General features: G+C 44.6%; 2 protein-coding genes across 3 annotated transcripts in view; both read right to left on the reverse strand.

Annotated features, from left to right (window-relative positions):
* Positions 1 to 690, reverse strand: part of cald1a (caldesmon 1a) — a 35,710-nt gene extending 35,020 nt beyond the window's left edge. Inside the window, exon 1 of the mRNA XM_047023286.1 lies at positions 300 to 690. The gene's annotated coding sequence lies outside the window, so the exon portion shown is untranslated. The remainder of the gene's footprint in view (positions 1 to 299) is intronic.
* A 3,408-nt stretch (positions 691 to 4,098) lies between these two features.
* On the reverse strand, positions 4,099 to 9,442 carry tnni4a (troponin I4a). 2 transcript variants are annotated; one of them, XM_047023242.1, is made up of 8 exons: positions 9,340 to 9,442; positions 7,576 to 7,607; positions 7,407 to 7,410; positions 6,331 to 6,372; positions 6,097 to 6,228; positions 5,488 to 5,577; positions 4,855 to 5,022; positions 4,099 to 4,657 (listed from the first exon to the last, which is right to left on the reverse strand). In XM_047023242.1, the coding sequence occupies exons 2-8, from the start codon at positions 7,584 to 7,586 to the stop codon at positions 4,577 to 4,579; spliced, it is 528 nt and encodes a 175-aa protein (XP_046879198.1). In that variant the 5' UTR covers positions 7,587 to 7,607; positions 9,340 to 9,442; the 3' UTR covers positions 4,099 to 4,576. The 2 variants fall into 2 exon arrangements, with proteins under 2 accessions (XP_046879198.1, XP_046879199.1); XM_047023243.1 differs by lacking the exon at positions 9,340 to 9,442 and adding an exon at positions 8,447 to 8,464.
* Positions 9,443 to 9,832: the final 390 nt, after the last annotated feature.

Below are 9,832 nucleotides of genomic sequence, written 5' to 3' on the forward strand. Positions count from 1 at the left end.
AAGGCCTCCAACAATTGCTACAGACAAACTACAGCTCAAGCGTTCGTTACTTTATGTAAATTAGCTTACGATTTATGTTCAACTTATTTTACATGATGCATGTAGTTTTCAGCGGTGTAATGGGATAGACGTCGCCCGCTGATGTGCATTCTTAGCTTTTTAACAAAATTACAGTGGTCAGAGAATCGTGAAACTACAGGATACAAAGCATTGTGGCCGTCCAGGCCCGCACACTTTTCTTCTGATGCGATCCAACAATAAAGGAATCGCAAACTACTTGTTCAAGACGCAGCACTTACCTGTTGAGTTGAGTGACAGTTATTGTTCTTAATTCGGGTTCGCCGCAGACAGACAACGCCAGGAAGGCCAGTTAACGGAGATGAACAGAGTTGAGCTTCGGTTTTCTCAGGATTCAATGATAGCCTACTACAGGACTGTGCAAGCCCCTCCCTTTAAACAGTAATCGCACATCTCTCATATGAGCTGGCCCGCTCTGAACATCGTCGCGGTCCGCTTTAATTGCAACACCAACCTAAACGGTTACTGAAGTAGCCAAGAAAAAAAAACGTTTAAAAGCGAGTGCACAAGTTATGAACTAAACCTTCAAGTTTTCAAAGAGCTAAAGTCGAGATGAATACTGACGGAGTGAAAGTTTTGGAATCTTAGCAAGCAGGCAGAGCTCCCTTTGAGACGAGAATGCCCTTTTTTGGTTATCCTTTACGGGGCCTCTGAAGAAAATCCTACGTCAGGAACGATCATATGAAATGTTAATCTTGGCGAAAAAGGGTCAGTCTGCACAAGCACTTAGAGGCAGCGTAAAATGTATTGAAGTATAACTGGATGTGCTTATGATTGATACAGGCAGATACAAAGGCACTTTAAACTTCTGACAACTCAAGTGTGTGTGTGAGAGAGAGATACAGAAAGAGACTGCGTGTGTGTGTGTGCGTGCGCGTGTGTGTGCACAGACATGGAAACGTCCCTCTTCACCCCAGTAGCTCCAGCCCACACGTCACACCAGGCCTCCATCCCTTTCTTCATTGACCTTTTGTTTGTCAGCAAGCTTGAGGATGCAGGGCCAACCTGGAAACACAATAGAGCTGTTGTTTTAAGTGAACTAGAAAAGGGGTAACTGTTCTTTGTCCCATGGTTGCAACAATGATCACCAAGACAAAGGATGTGCTTAAGAACATTAGTTCACTAGAGCAGAAATGTGCATCCCTTGCAGCAACAATGCCACACGCAACAGCAAACATGCTAATGTGCGCCTCATACTAAAGCCTGCCCTCCGAGGATTAGAAACTGAAGTACAGCCACAGCTGTCAATCCCTCTCAAGTTTAACATGTTCAGATAGACACAAAAACCCCGCCCAGTTGGACCTTAAACCACCGTCAAACTCCTGCTGCATCATTTCCCTAGATTATCTACTGGGGCTGGGATGTAGGGCTGTTTTTACAGGTTATAATGGTTGTTGCAGGTTCCACATTTACATGATGACATGTGTCCAGCACAGTAGATGTTGGTTTACCTAATTCCTGATGGAGTTACAACATGAGCAGTGGGTTTTATCAATACGACTTCATTGACATATTTGGAGAATGGGGCTTCCTAGATTCAAAGACTTCTCCAGAGCTAAACATGGCTATGTTGTTGTCTGGGTAACGATGAGCGTTGCTTTGCATAGAGCTTGTGGTAAGAGCTTTACCTGCATGACAAACCGACCTGGCTCTGTAGACATGGGTGGTCTCCTCTGTAGAGAGGACTGACAACAAGTCATAATGGCAGACATCAGGTGAACATAATATGTATCACCAATAGAAAGATTATCTGTGAGTATCCTAAATCCAACCAATAATTTTACGCCGAAGAGTTGTATACATGCGAATAGACGAATGCTTGAAACATAACACCTGTGATTTAGCTGTATGGTGTTGTCAGCCTGGTAGAAGACTGACTCATTGCCGTCACTGTGCAGACAATCATTAACAGCAGAATGAGGATGGGACACTACAATTGTCTGGTTCTCATCTGACTTCCTGGCTAGGAGGGCGATACTCTATACTGTAGATACTCAAAGGATCTCACACACAACTGCATGTTGAAAATTGCCCTCGATAACCAGCCGTTTTAGTTAATAGAAAGGAGAGTTTGCAAGGCTAGCTTCTTTGCAGTGTCAGTGTAAGTCACAGTGACATAGGCCACAGCAGCAGTGAAACAAGTCTTGTTGAAGCAGGGGTTCACCTCCAGGTCAGATATTACATCGAGGGGGATGTTTGATATCACCACGGAAACCGCATCTGCACCCAATCAGAGCATGGCCATCTGTGGATCATAAAATGCAAGAAAGTACATTAATATGAGTGTCTGCTATTCAGCGGGTCATAACGTCGCCTACGATCCATAGGAAAACACTGACATGTATTGTGCTGGACCGGTTTACAAGAGGCCAGTGTGGTGAATGGGCTGTAACTTTCACAGTCTTTGGTTATCAGCACTATCTTTTGTTTGCTGTGATCCCATTTGCTTTAAATGGTTTCCCTATCAAAGAAGGCAAATATTGGGAGTCAGATGGCTGAGGGGCTGAGGGGTGAGGGAGTCGGGCTAGTAATCAGAAGGTTGCCGGATTGATTCCCGTTGAGCCAAATGACGTTGTGTCCTTGGGCAAGGCTCTTCACCCTACTTGCCTTGGGGGTTAATGTCCCTGTACTTACTGTAAGTCGCTCTGGATAAGAGTCTGCTAAATGACTAAATGTAAAATGTAAATATCGGACACTTTATTTAAACAGACAACCCTTTTCAGACTGTACCATCCCTCACGTTGGACCAAGTATGGATCCAGCAAGTTACACAGAAAATAAATCTACATACATTGACTCATTGACTGAGTTATGCACATTTTAAGGTGCAGATCTTAAGTCAGGGTTAATCTCCATTGATGACTGTGGTCACTCTGGAACATAGGACCGTGTCAAATAGTATTGGGTGTCCCCTGGTGGTGAAATTAGCTAACTACAACACCAGTGTAACAGACGTGGTCTTGCAAGCTCCGTCAGAGGCATAACCGCCAATGTTCACTCCCACCAGGAGTCCATAATAAGTTGTGTTGCTCAATCGTTAGTCAGTCACTGTTTTCAGAGTCTGTAACAGCTTGTGCTAATCCGTGTAGCCTACAGTAGTAGCTCTACTGTAATTTACAGTAGGCCTACTAAGGTATCCCAATTCGAACTGATCATGCCTACTTCGTTAGCATTGCCTTGTTCGGACGGTTGTTTATATTTTAGTTTATTGTTATTAATAAGATTATTGTGTTTGTGTCGTTTTTAACACACAACCTTACGTTTTGTTGCAGGCACAAATAAACTATTGTACTGTACAATAAGTAGGCATGTCGGTGTTATAATTATATAAAGCAATACAGTGATGCTGGTGATGTATGTTACTGTGATCATTATGCATAGCAAGTTTAATCTATACATCAGTCTTTTACACTGAAAACACGGGGAAAACATTTCCTGGGGGAACACGATTCCCTGGAGGCCTGGGAAAAGTGGTTCCCCTCTGTATATTAGTCTGGCCATTTATAAAGCAAAGCAGTGATGCTGGGGATGTATGTTACTGTGATCATCATGTATAACAAGTGATATCTACACATTTCAAAACATTTTCCCAACCTTTTTTCCCAAACCTTTTTTTCCCAAACCTTTTTTTCCCAAACCTTTTTTAAAACCTTTTTTTCAAAACCTTTTTTCAAAACATATTTGCAAAACCATTAAACAAGCAAGAAAATTGTGTATTCTATTGTGTTAAATATGTATTCATCTTGAAATTCAGACATTGATTTGAGCCTCACAACTGTATGGATTACTTAAATTGTGTTGCAAATAACCTAGACCCATGCAAAAACACAAGAATTTACATTTTGGGACAGGTCAAGTTCAGTTTGGAATGGTTCAATTTGCCCTGCAATAGAGTGATAACGATCACGTTTCCTCAGTTCAACCAACTTAGTACGACGTCATGACCTATACTCCCATCTGCAGCCCAGAGTGAGAACTTATTGGTCTGAGTTTTGGAAGAAAAGAGGAGAAATGAGGAAATACAGAGGCTATGAAGTTTATTGTTTTTTTACACAATGCTTAGTTACATCATGTTTATGGATCAAATGAAAGACAATCAATGATAAATATCTATGACACAGGCACACACACATATTGATTCTTCACATAACGATTGCTTGGCGTCAGACTAAATCAAATGTATTTACACAAATGATATGTTGAAAGTACAATATTAGGTTGTTCCACATGGTCAGTCCACTGTAATATCCACAACCAAAAATAAGCAGAAAACTCTCAGCGAAATAAAAATCACAACTTCTCCCACAGACATTTTGTTACAAAAAGTTTTGCTTCGTTCTGTCAGTCTCTCACATCCTCTGCATTTTAAAACACTTCATAATCCTCACAGCACAGCATGTTTTATTTTGGTAAACTCCTACAAGAGATGAATGATAGGGTGGCTGCTGGCCATGTCCCCAAGTCACGCTCAAACAGGTTCTTCTTGGTCTGGTGTTTCTTACTGTGCAGCAAACATCTTTTTCCTGCCCTCCATCCCTGACAAGGCTTCCACGTTCTTACGCCAGTCAGTCTCCTCTTTCTGTGGACAGGAAGTCGAATCATGTAGACAGGAAGCAGCAGAAAGTCGTGCTTGAAGCACGTGATGTATTTTGAACCACATTGGAAGCATCTATTGTTGCTATACTGTAGGTAAGTAGGGGGGTACTTTCTCAATCCCAAGGCAAAAACAAGACACAAATTTGAATATATAGTTTTTTCTTCCAGATTGTGACTAACCTTCTCCTCCTCTTTCTTCACAGTCTTCAGCTTTGCCTTGAAGTCTGCTTTCATGGACTTGGTTTCAGTCAGAGCCCCCAGTACAGCATCAGCTGACTTCTTCACCCTCTTAAGGTTAGGTCGTTTACGTCCCTTGAGCTCAAACATCTTCTGGCTCAGTGACTCAATCTGTCCGGGACCACACATCAGACATTAGCACCCCACCACAGATCCTCATCAACAGCCTGTCTGGTAGCACTGTCAAACCAACCAACTGTCAACCCATCAAATAGAGCTGCTCACAATGTGAAGCTAAATGTCAAAGTACTGATGCAGTTGAGTTGCAGGTCACGTCAGCCTGGCCTAGACTCGAGCACAAACAATGATTTTTCATTTTATAAGCCTCATTTCAATCAGAAGTCTTTTTTATTTCTAGAATGGTTGTAATCTTTGCCTGGGAAACCGGTCCACAAGTCAATGGTGAGAAGAGCTACTAAGAGAAAAGCTATTGAGATGTAAATATTTTCAAAGGCTTGGAAGAAGGAGCTGCCTTCAAAGACTTCAGGTTACTTCAGGTAATCACAGAGTGCGTCTCGGTGAATCATAAACCCAAGAGTGTAAACTTTAGGTTCATTTCCATCACAAAGAGAGTACCTCTTTGTCATTCTTGGCCACCTTTACTTCTATATCGTAGCGAGCCTCATCCACAACGTCAATCTTCTGGTGCAGATCCTTACACAGGTCCTGTGAACACAAAGTACACACTCAATCTAATCTAAGCCACCAAGGACTGCTCAGTAAGTGTGTGAAATTCATCAAAAGCTCTTTAAAAGCAACAAGTTTGGGATTCCAGTCAGTTGTCAGGCTGACAGACAGGAGTAGGCTGTGTGGAGCTGTTCTGGCGTATGTGAAAGAGATGAAGGGAGTGTTTTCTAGTAAAGCACCAGGGATTAGTCCTGACGAGAACTTCACTGGCTCAGTGTCAGCCTGTCCTGCTCATATACACCCCCACCCCAACAGCCCCCACCACCTCCACCCCCTGACGTGCCAGTGGTCTGTCTATGCCCCAGTTATTTGTGTTTGGATCAGACAGGAGACTGTCTGTCTGCAGTGAATCTGTCATTAGGGAGATTTGAAGGGGCTTTGATCAGCATTGTTTCCAGATAAATGTTGTTTCTGACATCTTGTTTAGACCTGTTCACCACAGTCAAATCTCCTTGTTGGTGCATGTTTCCCAACTAAGGTCTGTGATTGGCCACCAACCTGGAGCTCTTGTACGGATAGGCCGGATAGTTTGAGGGGCGGAGCTTTCTCTTTTAGGGTGGTTTCTCTCTCTTCGATTTGTCTCTGCGCCTCCTCCACCAACAAGCTGTCTGCCTTTTTCAATAGTTTGGTCTGTGAACAGGGAACAGAACAGAGCATCTTTAATAGTCTTACCATTACAAGACCTTTTAAGTGTGTGCTTGTGTGTGTTTGTGTGTATCAGACCCACAATACCTTCAGTAGTAGCCTGCGGGTTGCTGAGTACTTGTTTTTTTTCTGAAACAAAGAATCAAAACAGACATAGTTAGAGACCTCCTCTCTCTCTCTGTCTCTCTGTCTCTCTGTCTCTCTGTCTCTCTCTCTTTCTCTCTCTCTCTCTCTCTCTCTCTCTCTCTCTCTCGCTCTCTCGCTCTCTCGCTCTCTCGCTCTCTCGCTCTCTCGCTCTCTCTCTCTCTCTCTCTCTCTCTCTCTCTCTCTCTCTCACCGACAAACAGTTGAGCAGACTCCATTAGCCGGGCTAACGATGTTAGCTCACCTGCATACTGAGGGCTCATTACAGACAGGCCAGGGACCATGCTCAGGATGTCTAGTCTGATTAGGACTGCCTCAGTCGAGGTGTTCCACCTCTACCCTACACTCACCTCGGCTCCCAGAGCCACACTCTGGCCCATGGAGGGAGTGGGGATTTGTGTTTTGCTGTGTTCATGTGGACATGAGCTGGATGGACTTAGTCCCCAAGGGTTGATAGGCCCATCCGCTGCTTTGTAGATTACAGAGTGTGGGGTGCTAATCCCAGGGGGTAAACCCAGGCTGGTGGAGGTGATAACTGAGGCCCTGTGGGGCTGTGGAGGCCGGGACTGTGGAGGTCGGGGCTGTGGAGGCCGGGGCTGTGGAGGCCGGGGCTGTGGAGGCTGGCTCTGCCCTGCAGTTTAGTGTTCGTGTGGAGTCGTGTGGACCTCTTCATAATGCAGTGGATAAGGGGGATTGGGGAGTCAGGTGGCTGAGCAGTTAGGGAATCGGGCTAGTAATCAGCAGGTTGCCGGATCGAAATTGCCAGTAAATGTTTGTTTTCTAAATGTAGCACTTTTAGCTGTTGGCAGGGTGTTGCAATTAGACAGGCATAGCATCCACTGGGCAGTTTTTTATGACTAAAATTAAAAATGTTTATTGATGGACCATTCCACTGTTCCACAAATTTAAGGAGCAATTTTGCTAAGTTTAATTGTTCCTTGTAAGGTGCATGTTTGTTATTTCACGTGCAAACAACAACAGGGCATAAATATGTGGATCCATATCTTCAAAACACTCACCGGTCTGCGCCAAGCGTGAAGGAAATCAGAAAAACAAACGACGTCCAGAGGACAAAGACAAAAAAAAAAGAAGACAGACAAACAAACAAGCCAAAATAGAGGTGGTTATTTTGTTCCGTCACAGGGTGAAAATAAATCATTCGTGCTGATTGACAGTGGAGAGACTTACCCTTCAGACATGGCTGTGCTGGGCTAGGGTCCCTGGTGGAGTGCCAACATAGTGGAGATCAGTGTTTGTTAGAAGCCTGTAGACTGCAGAGCCAAGCTGGCAGTACCTCATACAGAGGGCACCACATGGCATACACAACAGATTACAACCCGCATGATCACGTCATATAACCGTCACAGACTGGAACAGGAATGTGTGAGATACTGTGTGACATGATAATAACGTAAATTCACGTGTTCTACCTTTAGGATATGACGTGTGGTGTAGCATACGACACCTTCCGCAAGGTCACATAAAACCTATCTACTGGATAATTTTTCACACAGGTAACAATATTACATTCAGCAATGATTCTCTCATATACTGTAAAAGGAATCCAATAGGTTAGCACCATCCCTGTCCTGCACCCATAAACATTACGAGCCGATGTAATTGAACACAAATCACACTCATAGCTGCAGCTATTGGACTGCAGCCTGGATGATTATCTGGTTGTAATTGTAGCGAGGCCCTGTGATTTTTATTTTCCTCTCGCTTTAAGCCTGTCTGTCTCTCTTAGCCTTCACCCTGTCTCTTTTTCTCTATTTTTGTCTCTCTCCATCTTCCCCTCTCTCTCTCTTTTTCTGTCCGTCCGTCTGTAGTATGCCAGTCTGTCAGTCTACTGTCTCCAGTCATCACGTCGACGGCACAAAGTTGGGCCACAGTAGCTTTGCCGACAACAGTAGCCAGGTCTGTTGACATGGGGATGTGGTTGGATGACCTGGTGTGACTCATCATAGCCTGTCTGAGAGAACCAGGGGGGATGGGGGGTGAAGGGTGATGGAGGGGGGGGGGGGGGGGGGGGGGGGGGTGAGGTGAGGAGGTCACTCACACGTTAATAGGGTCCTTGGATGGAATCGTCTGATGGTACAAGAGGTGAGGAGGACAAAGGCTTCAAAGAAGATCCTTCGATTACAGCCTGTCCCCTTCTCCCCCCCCTCCCCTCACTCCCATACGTTTCACCTATCCATCTCTCACCCTCCGCATGCTCCTACACCCCGTAAGCAAAGTGCTACCACACAGGTGCTAATCCTTCCTGGTTATTGAGGCTTAAAGGAGCGCAGAGAGCAGTGGGGCGTCATCTCCCAAGGCAGTGCGCTCCTACTGAGGAAATGCCTGTCTGCCTTAATGTCAGCTCTCTGACATTACACAGAAGGATCGAACTGGTGACCTTCACTATGACACAGCACAGCAGGCCTTATTAGCTCTCTGTTAACACACACACACACACGCACGCCCTGAGCGCGTGCACACACATAGTCACATTTTTGGAGGGCTTTTATGTGTTGGTGTGAGGCAGACATAAATGGAAACACACATACACACACTCTCAATGTTGTGCTCCAACATTCTTACATTATTCAAATATAATCTTCTAATACAATAAAATACAAATTATTAATTCAGTTTTGGTTGGAAATGTCAAAATTGTAAGGAAGATATGGGCTATGACCTCCAACACATCAGCCTTGCAAGTTAGAATGAGGTTACACACACACACACAAACACACACACACACACACCGATCGTAAACTTTGAGAATGATGACCTTAAAGCGTCAGCTACAGAACCCTCTTGTTAACAATAGGGTTCAAACAAGTGCCAAACAAAAAATAAACATTCTTACATGGCTATTCACTGATCACTCTTATCACAACAAACATTCTGTCAGAACCCTTACATTATACAGAGTTTCTATCTACCCTACACAAACGGATTACTTACCTGTAGAGAAAGAAACCAGTGTGAGCTTTGCCGTGATGTTGGATAGCAGAAAGCTGTTTGTGAATATGAATGATTGATTTATGGGTTGTGTTCCCCCTCTGAGAGCAGGGCTGGCTAAAATAGTCCCTCCGGATGCAACGCCTCTCGGCTCCACATTGGTCACATGAGAGCATCACAGGCACGCCAAGTTCAAGGCGTCTCCCCTACTCCTGAACTGTTCTACCTATTACCTACTCGTGTCCTATCAATGTCCTACCTTTGCTCTGACCTACCTGTGCCATAGAAAACACCTGTCCTGTCCAACCCTGGTCCAACCCCTGTCCCAAACTCCCTCACAGGAACACTCCAGACCCTTCCACATCACTCCACGAACGCACAGGCTGTTGGAGCAGATGCTGCGCAGTGGAAGAATAACCTGGTTTGAAAGAGACCTCTTCAAGAGGTCATTCTTGCATCTGGAGCCGTACATTTCTCTCCCCAGCTCCTCCCTCCC

Source organism: Hypomesus transpacificus, chromosome 7, assembly GCF_021917145.1.
Source record: "Hypomesus transpacificus isolate Combined female chromosome 7, fHypTra1, whole genome shotgun sequence".
NCBI lineage: Eukaryota > Metazoa > Chordata > Actinopteri > Osmeriformes > Osmeridae > Hypomesus > Hypomesus transpacificus.